The 15641-nt window shown below is 44.8% G+C and overlaps 1 protein-coding gene across 4 annotated transcripts in view; it reads right to left on the bottom strand.

Annotated features, from left to right (window-relative positions):
- Positions 1–15641, bottom strand: part of chd2 (chromodomain helicase DNA binding protein 2) — a 31896-nt gene that overhangs the window by 2124 nt on the left and 14131 nt on the right. For 2 of the 4 annotated variants that reach the window (XM_045697140.1, XM_014149127.2), the window contains exons 10-41: positions 15185–15301; positions 12833–13006; positions 12614–12747; positions 11937–12162; positions 11737–11837; positions 11481–11522; positions 10052–10242; positions 9782–9906; positions 9380–9596; positions 9014–9103; positions 8628–8818; positions 8306–8494; positions 8015–8174; positions 7618–7770; positions 7054–7125; positions 6159–6308; positions 5780–5928; positions 5571–5667; positions 5336–5428; positions 5035–5208; positions 4266–4435; positions 3995–4176; positions 3339–3477; positions 3004–3154; positions 2779–2895; positions 2518–2640; positions 2194–2334; positions 1811–1924; positions 1392–1570; positions 748–847; positions 419–623; positions 28–289 (exon numbers count right to left, since the gene is read on the bottom strand). In XM_045697140.1, coding sequence (XP_045553096.1) covers positions 28–289; positions 419–623; positions 748–847; positions 1392–1570; positions 1811–1924; positions 2194–2334; positions 2518–2640; positions 2779–2895; positions 3004–3154; positions 3339–3477; positions 3995–4176; positions 4266–4435; positions 5035–5208; positions 5336–5428; positions 5571–5667; positions 5780–5928; positions 6159–6308; positions 7054–7125; positions 7618–7770; positions 8015–8174; positions 8306–8494; positions 8628–8818; positions 9014–9103; positions 9380–9596; positions 9782–9906; positions 10052–10242; positions 11481–11522; positions 11737–11837; positions 11937–12162; positions 12614–12747; positions 12833–13006; positions 15185–15301 — 4728 coding nt within the window. The remainder of the gene's footprint in view (positions 1–27; positions 290–418; positions 624–747; positions 848–1391; positions 1571–1810; positions 1925–2193; positions 2335–2517; positions 2641–2778; positions 2896–3003; positions 3155–3338; positions 3478–3994; positions 4177–4265; positions 4436–5034; positions 5209–5335; positions 5429–5570; positions 5668–5779; positions 5929–6158; positions 6309–7053; positions 7126–7617; positions 7771–8014; positions 8175–8305; positions 8495–8627; positions 8819–9013; positions 9104–9379; positions 9597–9781; positions 9907–10051; positions 10243–11480; positions 11523–11736; positions 11838–11936; positions 12163–12613; positions 12748–12832; positions 13007–15184; positions 15302–15641) is intronic. The other 2 variants (XM_014149130.2, XM_014149129.2) reach the window with 2 other exon arrangements.

Genomic DNA, 15641 nt, shown 5'->3' with positions numbered 1-15641 from the left:
TTGTGTTTGAAAAGGCCTAATTCTCACCTGTCGTAATAGGCATGACGGTCCCGGTGTTCTCGGTCGCTGTCATACTGGTCATACGGCCTCTTCCGAGGGGAGCTGCTGCTGCCGCCACTACGGTAACTACTAGAGCTGCTGCGGTAGGAGTCTTCACGCGGACGACGGTCGCCATAGTGATGGTCCTTATACCGATGGCCGTCATATGGATGATGTCGCTCGCTTTGCCAGGGCTGGTTGCTATTTCCAGGGTAGTTGTATTTACGATCTCTCTGCCAATCTCCTCGATCTTTTATAATGAGATAACATAGTGGCCGATGAGGTGTCGTGCACATATAAAAAAAATTGATAGAAATCCACACAATTGCTACCAAGTGGTAGAATTGTGCATACTTCATACAAAATGAACAACTCTTACCATCATTTCCAAAGTGTCGCTTGTTGGACTGGTTGTAGCCTTCTCTGTGAGGACCATGGGGGGACGTTGGAGAGGGGTGGGGCATGCCTGGATGAGACTTGGACAATGGCTGGGTGCCGGTGGAGTCTCGACTGGAACCAGACGCCTCTGCTCGGAAAGACTTCTTCCTGCCTGACGGGTCATCCCCCTTTTTTCTATGCTCCTTCTGAAAATTAGCAAAGGGCAATGTAAGGGTTAAGCATAGGACCAAGCAAAAATAAAGTTTGTCTGATTTTACTTGTTACAGAAACCTGTGAGTTTTCATTCTAGGAGAAAAGAGACCAGCTCACCTCCTCCTCCCGAGACCGCTTCTTCTGAGCCATCTTGTACAGCTTGTGAAGCTTCCTCGCTCCAAATTCTGTGAACTTAGACACAAAAATCCAGAGGTTCCTGCCAAACAAAGAGACATCTTGGTAAGTCATGTTAAGTCACAGACAAGAGAGTTGCCCTTAATATGGAGAACTATTTTAATGAAACTCAATGGCATCAGAATTAAAAACATAGATTGACCTAAATGACCAAGGAGTTGGTTTCATAATCAAACCTTCAGTGCGCATACACCGAGTGTAAAAAACATTAGGAACACCTGCTCTTTCTATGACGGACTGACTCGGTGAATCCAGGTGAAAGCTATGATCCCTTATTGAGGTCACCTGTTAAATCCACTTCAAATCAGTGTAGATGAAAGGGAGGAGAAAGGTAAAAAAAAACGCTCAACTGCTTCCCATGTGTATCAAGAATGGTCCACCACCCAAACGACATCAAGCCAACTTGACAACTGTGGGAAGCATTTAAGTCAACATGGGCAAGCATCCCTGTGGAACGCTTTCAACACCTTGTAGAGTCCATACAAAAAAGGATGAAACTCAATATTAGGAAGATGTTCCTAATGTTTTGTACTCAGTTTATAACTTATGGTTGGCTGCGGGCTTACCGACGCCATGTTTTGACATGCTCTGGGTCGCTGTAGGCTTTAAGGCACTCAGTGATGCGGTCTCCTATCTTCAGCAGGCAGGTGCGTGTGTGTTGGAGCTGCTCCTGAACAGACAGGCCCTCGTCAGGCTTATCCAGCTGTTTTAGGGCCTTCTTCACCGGCCTCATGCGCTCCTTACACTGGACAGACACACACAGACACAGTTGACTCCGCTAAGTACAAGAGAGCTCCAAGCCAAAGATGATCCATGCTTCAATTATCCTCAGCTGTAACAGAACATCCATTATGTTTGACATATTAAATGGCTTATTAACACCTACATTAGTCTTCAATGTAGTTAATATGTTTCCTTATCCTGTCCATGCCGGTGGGTAACTAGCATGGCCATGCTCTAGTCGTGACAGGATGCAATAACTCACTATGCTGAAGTTCTCCTGGTCCAGCTCATCGTCCTCCTCTCCGATGGGAACAGGGTCACTCCCAGCAGTAATGTGGACTGGCCCCTGGGGCTTCTTCCCTTTAGCTCCTTTAGCCTGAGACACAGACAAACAAACAGACACACCACCAAGCAGGTTAACACAGATCTCCATACAATCACCTGCACAGTGACACTATTCCCCCCGGTGATCCAGGAGCAATCTTATAACCTAATCTGTACACCCCATCTTCCTCCTACATCCACCACCACCAACACAGACAAAGCTAAATGTTCCCCCATTTGTTAAGAAACAGGAAAGGTTAGTGGGTGTGAAATTGTATATTACCGCAGCACAATGCATAAAGTTTGCCACTGCCAAAGTACCTTTTCTTTTTTTGGTTTCGGACGTTTTTTGTCTTTGTCCGCGTCCTTCTCTTTTTTAGGAGTTCCGTGTTTTTCTTTGTTCTCTTTGTTATCCTTTTTCTTCTGCCTCTTCTTTGTGGGAGTTTTTTCAGTCCCGTCATCCTGGTTAAATAAAGAACACAGAACGGTAAATAAGTAAACTAGTTCTGGTGGACTACCAACAAAGACTGCATCACATTTCCCTTGTGTTCTCTATCCCAGTATTCTGTAACCAACAGGAAACTCCCTTGTGAGAAGGCTGGTGGTTGATAGGCAGGTAGAGCTGGGTGTTTCGAGATGACTTACCCTCACCTCCCCTTCCTCTGAGGGGTTGTCTGAAATGCGGGGGGAGGAGATGTCATTGCCCTGTTCATCTTTAGGAGCCTTGTTCTCTTTCTTCACCCGAGGCTTCCTCTTCTTCACTTTGGCCTGGGGGGGGAGAGATATGATGAGCCAAGGGGGAAACAAAGCTAAATGTTCTACTGTGCAGAAACCAATACCAGACAGACTGCACATGTATTATTTAAGAGAGGTCCTGTTAAACAGAGCAGCCATGTCTTTTCTAACCTCCTCCTTAGTAACATCTTTACAGTCCGCTTCTTTCTTCAGCATCTTCAGAAGGTAGTCTGATCTGGCCTGCAACTGCTTCCCTTGAGGTTTCTTCTCTGGGTCATCGGGGAGAATCTGTGCATATAGAATACAATTTGTTACCAGGAGCCAATCTAACACACAGTTTCATTGAGTTCCACAGCTTTCTGAGAACATTTTTTATTCTGACATTCTGATGGTTACCTTGTCTGCGAGTTTGAGATCCGGGTCGGTCTTCATCAGATCCCAGTTGCCGTAGCCATGCTCATAGACCCCCAGCAACAGTTGAGTGTCATCCTGCAGATCCCAGTCCACGTCAAAGTGAGGCACCTTCACTCTGCAGGTCAGTTGAAACCTGTGGCGGGAAGAGGAGAGGTGGTCAAACCCTCTGCTACTGCAGCCCATCATGACGATGCCCTGGTGTCTGCATCAGTTTTACCGCTTTTACCCACATCTGTTACAGTAATATTTATTTTCTGTGCATTTTCATCTGATAAAATGTTTCACAGGCCTCGGATATATCTGCAATGGTAACTTACTGGTTTCTCTCAGCAGGATTGGCTGGCACAGCTTTGTGCAGTGGCTCAAACTCCTCCTCGTGCTGAATGATGGACTTGGCATTGACCTGCACTCCTGAGATCTTGATGTTAATACCTCTGCGCTTCCCAGGACCTTTGGCTAAAGGAACCGGGTATACATGAGTCAAAACATTAGAACACACATTCTAAGCCCTAATTCCTAAAAATCTGAATCAGACAGGCCGTCAGACAGGCAGGCAGGCCGTCAGACAGGCAGGCAGGCCGTCAGACAGGCAGGCCGTCAGACAGGCAGGCAGGCCGGCCGGCCGTCAGACAGGCAGGCAGGCCGGCCGGCCGTCAGACAGGCAGGCAGGCCGTCAGACAGGCAGGCAGGCCGTCAGGTAGGCCGGCCAGCCGTCAGACAGGCAGGTAGGCCGGCCGGCCGTCAGACAGGCAGGCAGGCCGGCCGGCCGTCAGACAGGCAGGCAGGCCGTCAGACAGGCAGGCAGGCCGGCCGGCCGTCAGACAGGCAGGCAGGCCGGCCGGCCGTCAGACAGGCAGGCAGGCCGGCCGGCCGTCAGACAGGCAGGCAGGCCGGCCGGCCGTCAGACAGGCAGGCAGGCCGGCCGGCCGTCAGACAGGCAGGCAGGCCGTCGGCAGCAGTCAGACACACTCACCTTCACTGGGGTTCTCTCTGAGGTGCTCTTCATGCTCTTGGACAGCCGTCACACAGCTGCTATGGATCAGCTCTCCCAGTCTCTTCAGGTCTGCCTGGGATTTGTCCACCAGCTCTGAGTCCCGGGCAATGCCCTCCAGCCTTTCAAGCGGAGCTCCAAATTTCTTATAAGCCTTGATGAACCTGGTGAAGGAAAGAGTAAAACATGAACTAAGTGTTTAATGAAACACTGAGAAACCATTCAGTCTAAATGGCCAAAGAGACCTACAAACCTGCGGATCTCTGCATCAGTAAAACCCTCCACGTTGTTCTTGCGGGCTCTGGGCCTGCCTCTCCTCTTTGGCTTCTTGTCATCGCCGCTGTCGTCCGTCTCGCTCTCAGAGCCAGAGGAGCGGTGCTTCAGCTTGGAGCCAATGTCACTGTCACTGTCGTTGGCCTGGGCCTGTAATTGATAGACACAATACAACCTTCAGACAACAAGCAAAACCTATTTCCTACTGATTGTAATTGCCCAATGCCTTTTTGAGTTATGAATACCGAAATGTTTAAGGATGTTTGTTTTCTCTACTATAATATGAAATAAAATCAAGAGAAAATCTAATCAATAATTATAATTGAGTCACACTAATGAATAATTTTGAGGTGACTCTTCCATGCATTTCATGAATTTAGATAACCTTCAACAGCATAGGATATTATCTGTGTGATATAAATACCCACTGCTGCATCACAAGGGACAACGCTGCTATAAGCCCTAATGATTCATTAAGGAAGCTTCTCATGCAGTAGATTCACATACACACGTAGTGGAATCACCAGGGATTCACCTACACCGTGAGGCAGTAAACACCTCATTACCACCCCATCAGACCCCCAACCCCCGACAGAGAGCAGGAGAGGATGAAAGTAAACAGTTCAGCAGCACACACACTCCCTGGGGGAGCCCCTTCACACACAGCCACCTGAGCTGCACCATGGAGCAGTCACATCTCTGTCATGCTCCAGAGATCTAACGTGAGATGTGTGTTCTCTCCTGTATACCCTCTTATTGGAGCTCCTGCTTCTAGGCAGCATGTAGATGTCCTCCATCTCCTTCTGCTTCTGCTCCTCCTCTAGCCTTCGCCGTTGGTCCTCCGGGATGATGTCGTCCCAGTCAGGCACCGTCCGCTCCACCATCTCTGGAGCACTCTCCTCCATGTTGGAGAAGTTGGCCACCTGGAGGGAGACACACATGTACTGTCTGAGACTGGGAATACTATTCTATCTTTAGTTAGAATAGTAGCTAAAGGTATTCCGAGAAGTATTGTGAAAAGCAGACAGAGTTAGATCAACTTCCAGGCACCTTGAACTGAGAGAGAAGCGCATCTGTGGCACTTGATCCCTGGTCGCTTTCTCTGGTTTCAGCCAATCGCAAGATCTCATCAATATCCATCTCCTGCAAGGGCGAAGAGAGAAAGGTACAACGTAAATTACAAGAAACACAGACATTCTGCAAATTTGGAAGTTTGAAAATCGATCACTCATACAACTTAACTTTCAACAGAGCACATAATCAATAGAAATGTGTGTCTGTGTACCGTAGGTTCAGTCTCCTCTCCTTCTGCCTCTTTGAACAGATCTTCAGCTCCAAACTTCAGAATGGCAGTCAGCTCATCTTTATTGAATGGGTTGGAGCTGTGAAAAGATGTTGATGTTAAGTTAATTAAGAACCTGAGGGACCTCATGTTTTCAGTCAAACCAAAATATCACTCAAAGACTAGTAGACCGCATGGTGAAGTTTCCTCACTTTGAATTTCCGGAGTTGTTATCCAACACAGTTCGACCAGTGGTGTCCATTCTCTGAATTACAAGATGGTCCAAAACCATCTTCTTCTTGGCTCTCTCAATAATGTCCTCCTCCACAGATCCCTTTGTGACCAAGCGATATATATTCACCTGTTCAGAAATACAAGAAAGGAGACATTTAAATGTCTCACAAAGTTGGAAGACAAACATTTTCCATGATGGCTCTGCCAAAGAAAACATTTGCCAAACTGATTACTAACTTTCTACTGTTCCTCACAGGTTTTATTCATTAGGATCAAGTCACCAGAATCAGACCAACAATCTTGTGCGTAGCTAAACCTTCCCTCAATACTTAGGACAGTGGGTCTAGTTGTAGATACCTGCTTCTTCTGGCCAATCCTGTGAGCCCTGGCCTGAGCCTGCAGGTCGTTCTGAGGGTTCCAGTCAGAGTCAAAGATGACCACAGTATCTGCAGAGGCAAGGTTGATACCCAAACCTCCAGCTCTTGTGGACAGCAGGAAACAGAAGTCCTGGACAGAGAAGGGGAGATTATTATTCTCAAAACAATTCACATAGTGCACCACTCCAAACCTGCTGAACATCACAGGTGAAGGGACGAAATGCCTGAAGTAGAGAACATGTCAAGTGTGATAACCGTTCTTGTGGCTTTTATGGTGTGGGTTCACACTTTATTTGGATATTCCCATATAGATGATCCACAAATGGTCATATATCAACAAACTACCTATTGCTAAGGTTACAGTAAGGGTTAGGTTTAGAACAAGTGTTAGGATAAGGGTTAAGATTTGAGCTAGGGTTAGTAGATAGTTAGTTGAAATGTTGTTGACAGTTATTGAACATCTACAAACCATCTACTTGGGACGATCCAAATAAAGTGTTACCTGATGTGGTAAAACACACCAGGTAACAGTCACAGCCATTTTGTTTTTACTTGGTTGAGCTACGCTATCACAGGTCAGTAAATGTGTCTTGCTAAGTTGACCTCAAAAGAATGATAACTTCTGAGGAAAATAAATCTTAACACTAGATGAAACAATGTACTGGCTGTCATGTTAATGTATGGTATCACTATGGTTATCTTCACGGTAGATACGTCGCCTGACGCACAAACATCAACATTCGCTGAGTAAGTGAAACGCATACCAACTGAGTTCCGACGCATATTCAGGGCTGACATAGACACTTCAAATATCAACGCCTCGAATGTCCAGACCTGCAATCTGCAATAGCTAAAACATAGTATAGACGACATACCTCAGAGCCTTCAGCATTAAAGTGGTCAAGTGCTTGTTTTCGTATTTCTCCCTTTATGGAGCCATCCAGGCGCTGAGAAGAGAGGGAAGGAGAGAGTTCAGGCCTTGGAACCTTGCCTGAACTCCAACCCCTAAGATCCCACTTGGGAATGCTCAGCTATACATGGCATTATATGATCCATCAGGCAAGCAGCATATTGTCAAAGAGAATTACAGCAGTAAAACTATGTCTAGTTATTTACCTGTGCTAAGACCCAGTGGTCACTCTGGCTCTGGGGACCAGCCAGTCCCCATCAAAAATAACTTGAGGATAAAAATAACTATGCCAGAGCATGTTTGCGGCAACACTGACACATGAGTCGGTTAACATCTGAGTGGACACTGCTCCAATATCTCAACAGCTACTGAAAACACCCTCACTAAGTCACCATAATAAAGATGGATTAACATTTCATGGAGATGTAAGAGAACAAGGACAAGTCATACAGAATAAAAGAACAGCAGGTACACTACTGAAGGTTTGGACCTGCTGCCTTGCCATCCCCTGGGCTGTGTTATACCCTACCTGGAATGGGTAGCGCTTCAGGGCCAAGTACTCAGCCAGGATGTCCAACATGCGCACCATCTGGGAGAAGATGAGGACTCTGTTGCCCCTGTCCCGAAGTCTGGTCAGTAGCTTGTCCAGAAGAACCAGCTTCCCACTGCCCCTCACCAACGCCTGAGATAAGCAAAAGGTCAAAGGTCAAACATAGGGAAATTAACATCTCTTCTCCACCCTCTAACAAACCGATACATTAGTGTGGCTACATGTAATCATGCTCTGCTGCCATTTTAACCAATGAGGGTATTTCTAAATGTTCAAAACAGCAAAAGTAGAGATAATTAGTCCACTGCATTATCACATGGACATAACACATCTTTTACCATAATGCGCTGAGCTGAGCTCTTCTTGCTAGTCCTACCTGCAGGTGCTCCTGTGGAGTGTCACACTCTTCCTCAGGCTGTTTGATGAGGAAACCATGGTTAGTGCACTTCTTCAGCTCCATGACGATGTTGAGGAAGCCAGAGGAGCTGCCTCGGGTGCCTTTCTGCAAGGCTCTGAAGTTCCTGGTCAGAATCCACCTGAAACAAGCACCAAAACACACCACCAGTTAACTTCAGGGACAAGGAGTAAGACCTTAGATACTCCTCAAATCATCTGTCCAGACAGACAGACATGGATAGACAGAAGCGCTACACATGAGGGAACGTACTTGTAGTACTGCTTCTGCACAGCAGACATGTCCACACGGAGGATCTGTTCTACCTTGGCAGGCAGGGATTTCTCCACATCCTTCTTTACACGCCTCAGGAGGAAGGGCTCAAGGACTTTGTGGAGGCTCTGGTAGCCATTGTCAGTCCCTTTACCATGCTCACATTCAAAATCTTCCCAATTTTCAAACCTTAAGAGGGTGAAAGTACAATTGCATTGGGATAAGAACACTGTAAATGAATACAAATGCACAGGTTGTTCTTCTCAAAGTCCACATTTGCCCCAAAAAAATTATGTATTTTATAGAGAGGAGAAGTACATACTTGTCAGGCATGAGGAAGTGCAGAAGGGACCACAGCTCTTTGAGAGAGTTCTGCAGTGGTGTCCCTGTGATTAGAAGTCTGTGGTTGGACCGAAACTCGATCAGGGTTTTGTACAACAGGGAGTCGTCATTCTTTAGCCTGTGAGCTTCGTCCACACCCAAGAAAGCCCAGTTTATGTTCCCCAACACCCCCTACAGACAGACCACACACATTGAGTGAGTGGAGAGTTGTATTCAATCAAACAATTCATGTTTTCTTTGTCTTTTATTTAAAAAAAATTGTAATCAACTAAATGTGTACTATTTTGGTCAGTACAAATCGAAGCCGATTCAGTATATCGAAATACATCGGTCTGAAAATACTTCCAAGAAATACAGATGCCTTACCTTGTCTTTCAGTAGAATTTCATACGTGGTTATAAGTGCATTGAACTTTATTCTCTTCGTCTGATGGCATACCCACTCATAGTCACGGATCTGTTCAACACAAAAGCAAAGCAGAGGGGCGGCAGGTAGCCTAGTAGTTAGAGCGTTGGGCCAGTAACCGAAAGGTTGCTAGATCGAATACCCAAGCTGACAAGGTAAAAATCTGTTTGAACAAGACAGTTAACCCACAAATAAGAATTTGTTCTTAACTGAGTTGCCTAGTTAAATAAAGGTTAAATAAAAAATTAAAGAGGGGGAAATTCATTTTTGGTTGGCAACAAGACTACAATGCTTCTTTCGAGTTTTGTAAAGAGGAGATTTCCGTACCGATTTCCTGCTCATCACGTCTCCCAAGTAGACCACCACGTTCATGTCGGGGGCCCAGGTGTCAAACTCTCTCTGCCAGGAGGTGAGGGTGGATAGGGGTACCACCACCAGGGAGGGCCCATACAGCTGGTGCTGGTGGAACATGTAGGACAGGAACGAGATGGTCTGGATGGTTTTCCCCAGACCCATCTCATCAGCCAGGATCACACTATTGCACCTGAAAAACACAGAACATGGAGTCTTATTAGGGTTACATTGATGCAAAAATTACCTACAAACTATCTAATTCCAGGTAATTAACAGTACACCTCAGTACAGTATCAGTACATCCACTAAATGTGATGAACAAAACCTTAATAATCTCTACTGTTTCTCGAGTGTCCCTCGTGACTTGATGTGTACCTGCACCAGGAGTGAGCCAGCCAGTTCAGTCCATCTAACTGGTAATCTCTCAGCTGCAGGTTCTCATCCCCAATGTACGATGGCTGGTTCTTTAGTGCAACAAATCTGGGCCTCTGTTTCAACACCTGAAATTAGAGTTTAAAAAAATCACTGCACTGTTCTGAAATTACCATAGCTATATATTGTACATTTTTGTGTTCTAGCTGATATTAGTAAACGTAACAATTGTGATGAGTATTGATGTGCAATCTATCTAGTCGGGACACTTTCCTCACTCACTTTGCAGTCTTTGGAGGGGACTGTTTTACTGGAGTTCCTGTTGGTGAAGCCGTCTATACAGTGCTGGAACTTCTTCCCCAGCAGAGCTCCATCCTCCCAGCTGCACTCTGAATAAGGCAGGCCCATCCACTTACACAGGTACTCTGGCTCATTGGAAGAAGCACCATTCTTGTGGCTGTGAGCTGGTGTACAGTGAAAAGAACATCTTCAGTGAAAATGTTTTTCAAGACGTTTTAATCAAAATGTGCTTAGTATGATAATAATGAAGGTGCACTACATGACCAAACGTATGTGGACACCTGCTCGTCAAACATCTCATTCCAAAATCATGGGCATTAATATGGAGTTGGCCCCACCTTTGTTGCTATAACAGCCTCCACTCTTCTGGGAAGGCTTTCCACTAGATGTTGGAACATTGCTGCGGGGACTTGCTTCCATTCAACCACAAGAGCATTAGTGAGGTCGGGCACTGATGTTGGGCAATTAGGCCTGGCTCGCAGTCATCGTTCCAATTCATCCCAAAGGTGTTCAATGGAGTTGAGGACAGGGCTCTGTGCAGGCAAGTCAGATCTCAACAAACCATTTCTAGACCTCACTTTGTGCACAGACAGGGGCATTGTCATGCTGAAACAGGAAAGGGCCTTCCCCAAACTGATGCCACAAAGTTGGAGTCACAGAATCGTCTAGAATGTCATTGTATGCTGTAGCGTTAAATTGGAACTATGCAGTCGGGCAGGTTTCATTCTCCTGGCACCTGCCAAACCCAGATTCGTCCGTCGGTCTGACAGATGGTGAAGCGTGATTCATCACTCCAGAGAATGCGTTTCCACTGCTCCAGAGTCCAATGGCAACGAGCTTTACACCACTCCAGCCAACGTTTGGCATTGCGCATGGTGATCTTAGGCTTTTGTGCGGCTGCTCGGCCATGGAAACCCATTTCATGAAGCTCCAGACGAACAGTTCTTGTGCTGACGTTGCTTCCAGAGGCAGTTTGGAACTTGGTAGTGAGTGTTGCAACCGAGGACAGATGATTTTTACGCGCTTCAGCACTTCCGTTCTGTGAACTTGAGTGGCCTACCACTTCGCGGCTGAGCCGCTGTTGCTCTAGACGTTTCCACTTCACAATAACAGCACTTACAGTTGACCGGGACAGCTCTGGCAGGGCAGAAATTTGATGATTTAACTTGTTGGAAAGGAGGCCTCCTTTGACGGTGCAACGTTGAAAGTCACTGAGCTCTTCAGTAAGGCCATTCTACTGCCAATGTTTGTCTATGGAGATTGCAAAGCTGTGTGCTCGAATGTATACACCTGTCAGCAATGGGTGTGGCTGAAATAGTAGAATCCACTAATTTTAACAGGTGTCCACATACTTTTGTATATATAGTGTATGATAATGTTGGTGATGACATGAGAGACTTACAGGGGAAATCCGAGAGTCCCTGTGTCTTCCCGGTTTTAGTCGCTGAAAAAAACAAACAAAAAAAAAAAAACACATCAAATTACATTCCCCAAATAGCCATAATTGTTGATTACACTAATTCTGTAAATATATTATAAAGTGTGAAGAAAGAAGGTAAGTCTGTTGTAATAATCACCATTTTGTCAAATATATTTTCATCGATGAACCATTGCTGCTAGTCAATGAAGACACATTTCAAAGGAGTTTAGTTTCTTACCAATGACTCTCTCCAGAATATGGAACTGCTTATTTAAATCAGTGGTTAGCTCTTGCTGGCAGTTGTAATATTCTGAATCCTCAGGGGATGCTTTGCTCAACCTATGGAAGATAATCAGTGTCAATAAGTAAAAGAACACAACACTGAAAGGTAAAACTTCAATTGAAGCTACTTTACATGTGTACAAAACAAGCCCTCACCAAGCATTGAGCTCATCGTTCTTCTTCTTGAAGTTGTCTAGTTTCTTGAGTCCCTTGACCTTCTGTTGAGTGAGGGAGTCGATGCTCTCCCAGGTGTTGTGGATGTAGGACCAGCCTTTCCACTTGATCAGGTAATGGGTCTCTCCCTCATCCTTCTCTGGGTCAAAGTCGGCTCCTGGGTCCCCATTTTCCTCCACAGCATACTGGGTAGTGGAAGCCCCACAGGCTAAAATGGATACACACACAAAATTCAGACATTAATAATTTCAATATCTGAATATTATTCACACAGTTTAGATTCCTAACCAGGAGGCAGCCGCTAGTAAACAGAAGCCTTGTCTAGCATGGTAATATGAGCACCTTGGTTACGGTCTCTTTCAACACCAGAGGGTACTATAAAGCAGGATCAATTAGTTATCCAGCTAACTTTGATAAACAACCACAAATAATTGATATTCTGGTTTATTAAAAAAGAGAAACTTAGATATGAGTTTATATTTGTTGAATCAATTAGACCATGCCCATTTCAAGCCCATCAGAATATTTAGGCAAGTTATCTGGCTAACTCCTTGATCCTGCTTTGTAGCAAAACCCTTCTGCTGGCAATGTCTATTTAGATGGGTTAACACAATACAAGTGAGATACCGATAATAAGACACTAAGTGAGGATGCATCACCTCCTTTTTTGCCTGTCCTGGTATCCATGATCTTCTCAATGGTCTCGCTGTCATCTTCCGGCTCCACCTCAGCTCCCTCCATCTCTATCAGGTCGTCAGAGTCCGTCTCAAAGTCATTTTGGTCCTCCTTGTAACTGGCACAAACCAACACAATGCATGTCATGCACGGTAAACAATTTCCTTCAGATTTTATATTGAACAAGTGAAACATTGACATACCTGACTTTAGCAGACACCCTTCGCCGGGTTTGTCTCTTTGGGGTATCTTCGTCATCATCATCATCATCGTCGTCATCATCATCATCATCCTCCTCCACAGATGACTCTTGTTTCCTGGTTTTCCTTCCCTTTGGAGGCTGCGGTTTTTTGACTGTAGATGATTTGTTCTGTGGTCTGTAAAATAGAGTAAAAAACACACGTATACCACTTCTAACCACTCTGCAAGACAGCCTACTTACTAGTTTTCCTCTAACAGCTCTAGCTGACTATAATCACTCCTAGCAATCTGACTCACACCAATGGCCTTGAGACAGCTTTCAACCCTCCAACCTCAGCAATATTAATAATTTATTGTTGATAGGTTTACAGGTGAATTTCTTAATTAATTGCTTTTAGAATACCAATTGATCAATGGGGGAAATCCTAAAGCCAACCCACAAAAGGGAAAAACAACAGGACAGTACAAAAATATTTAATGTACAGTGCATCCGGAAAGTATTCAGATCCCTCAACTTTTTCCACATTTTATTACATTACAGCCTTATTCTAAAATGTATTATAAATAGTTTTCCCCCCCTCAAGCTAAACACAATACCTCACAGTGACAAAGCAAAAACAGGTTTAGAAATTTTTGCAAATGTATTACAAATAAAAAAACTGAAATATCACATTTACATAAGTATTCAGACCCTTTAGTCAGTACTTTGTTGAAGCACATTTGGCAGCGATTACAGTATCGAGTCTTCTTGGGTATGACACTACAAGCTTGGCCCACCTGTATTTTTGGACTTTCTCCCCTTCTTCTCTGCAGATACTCTCAAGCTCTGTCAGGTTGGATGGGGAGCGTTGTGTCAAATCTTTCTTCAGGTCTCTCGAGAGATGTTCGATCGGGTTCAAGTCCGGGCTCTGGCTGGGCCACTCAAGGACATTCAGAGACTTGTCCCGAAGCCACTCCTGAGTTGTCTTAGCTGTGTGCTTAGGGTCGTTGTCCTGTTGGTGGGTGAACCTTCACCCCAGTCTGAGGTTCTGAGCGCTCTGGAGTAGGTTTTCATCAAGGATCTCTGTACTTTGCTCCGTTCAGCTTTGCCTCGATCTTGACTAGTCTTCCAGTCCCTGCCGCTGAAAAATATCCCCACACCATGACACTGCTACCACCATGCTTTGCCGTAGGTATGGTGCCAGGTTTCCTCCAGACGTGATGCTTGGCATTCAGGCCAAAGAGTTCACTCTTGGTTTCATCAGACCAGAGAATATTGTTTTTCATGGTCTGAGAGTCTTTAGGTGCCTTTTGGCAAACTCCAAGCGGGCTGTCATGTGGCTTTTACTGAAGAGTGGCTTCCGTCTGGCCACTCTACGATAAAAGGCCTGATTGGTGGAGTGCTGCAGAGAAGGTTGTCCTTCTGGAATGGTCTCCCATCTCCACAGAGGGACTCTGGAGCTCTGTCAGAGTGACCATCAGGTTCTTGGTAATCTCCCTGACCACGGCCCTTCTCCACCGATTGCACAGTTTGGCCGGGCGGCCAGCTATTGGTGGTTCCAAACCTCTTCCATTTAAGAATGATGGAGGCCACTGTTCTGTCTTGGAGTTCAAGGGACAATTCCTTCGACCTCATGGCTTTGTTTTTGCTCTGATATGCACTGTCAACTGTGGGACCTTATATAGACAGGTGTGTGCCTTTCCAAATCATGTCCAATCAATTGAATTTACCACAGGTACAAACATCTCAAGGATGATCAATGGGAACAGGATGCACCGGAGCTCAATTTCGAGTTTCATAGCAAAAGGTTCGAATACTAATGTACATTTATTTTTAATACATTTCTAAAAACCTGTTTTTGCTTTGTCATTATTGGGTATTGTGTGTAGACTGATTAAATAAAACATTTTTCTCAGCAATTTTAGAATAAGGCAGTAACATAAAATGTGTAAAAAGTCAAGGGGTCTGCATACTTTCCCAAGGCACTGTAGCTGATAATGTTAGCGAGCCTTCATCAGAACATAATTTTGGTTGACTTTAGGATTTTTAACTGTTCTTTTTTTGGTCATCCTTCTGAGTCTAAATACAAATATTCACTGCAATATAACAATATAGAATAGTATAATGCATATCATAGTTGATACAACATATTAAATGCACAGTAATAAATACACAGAAGAACATTTTGAACAATTATCAGATTGGAATTGACAGATTTCATATTTTCTATGTGACTGAAGGCTAAAAAGAAACCCAGTCATACAGCACTTTCAGACCCAAAAAAGCACTACAATAGCCAGTTTCTGATCACACACGATGGACATGAAAGTGGACAGATTAGCTGTCTGAAGGCCAGGCTTCACTACACCCTTACCTTCTAGCAGGAAGTCGTCTGGATCTAACTTTTTTCTCTTCCTGCTCACTGTCTGCACTGCTGGCATCCTCCTCATCATCATCATCATCATCCGATTCATCACTTTTCCAGGTATTTCTTACAACACAGAAATACCACAAGTTCACCCATTTGGGTTTATTAATGCTCTACACCGGGCTTAGGGTGCTCTGGTTAGCAAGATTTGATCAGATAACTAAGCATAAAGTAAAGTTCTGAAGACCACCTCAGTCTTGCTGTCTGAATCTCCTAATGAGCCACTTTAGACAAGTACAAACATCCACATATGCATGAAAATGGCAAGGACAGAATCCAGAAAATGTTTGGAAAAAAATAATGACAAATACCACTGAATTGAAAGATCAAACCAAATATATGTCTTGCACTTAGATCCAGATTGTCATGGGATACTATGGCTATATGTTCATGATATCAAGCA

The sequence above is a fragment of the Salmo salar genome, chromosome ssa16, assembly GCF_905237065.1.
Source record: "Salmo salar chromosome ssa16, Ssal_v3.1, whole genome shotgun sequence".
Classification (NCBI taxonomy): Eukaryota; Metazoa; Chordata; class Actinopteri; order Salmoniformes; family Salmonidae; genus Salmo; species Salmo salar.
Note: the sequence above shows the minus strand (reverse complement) of the source record. Positions and strands in the feature narration are given on the sequence as shown.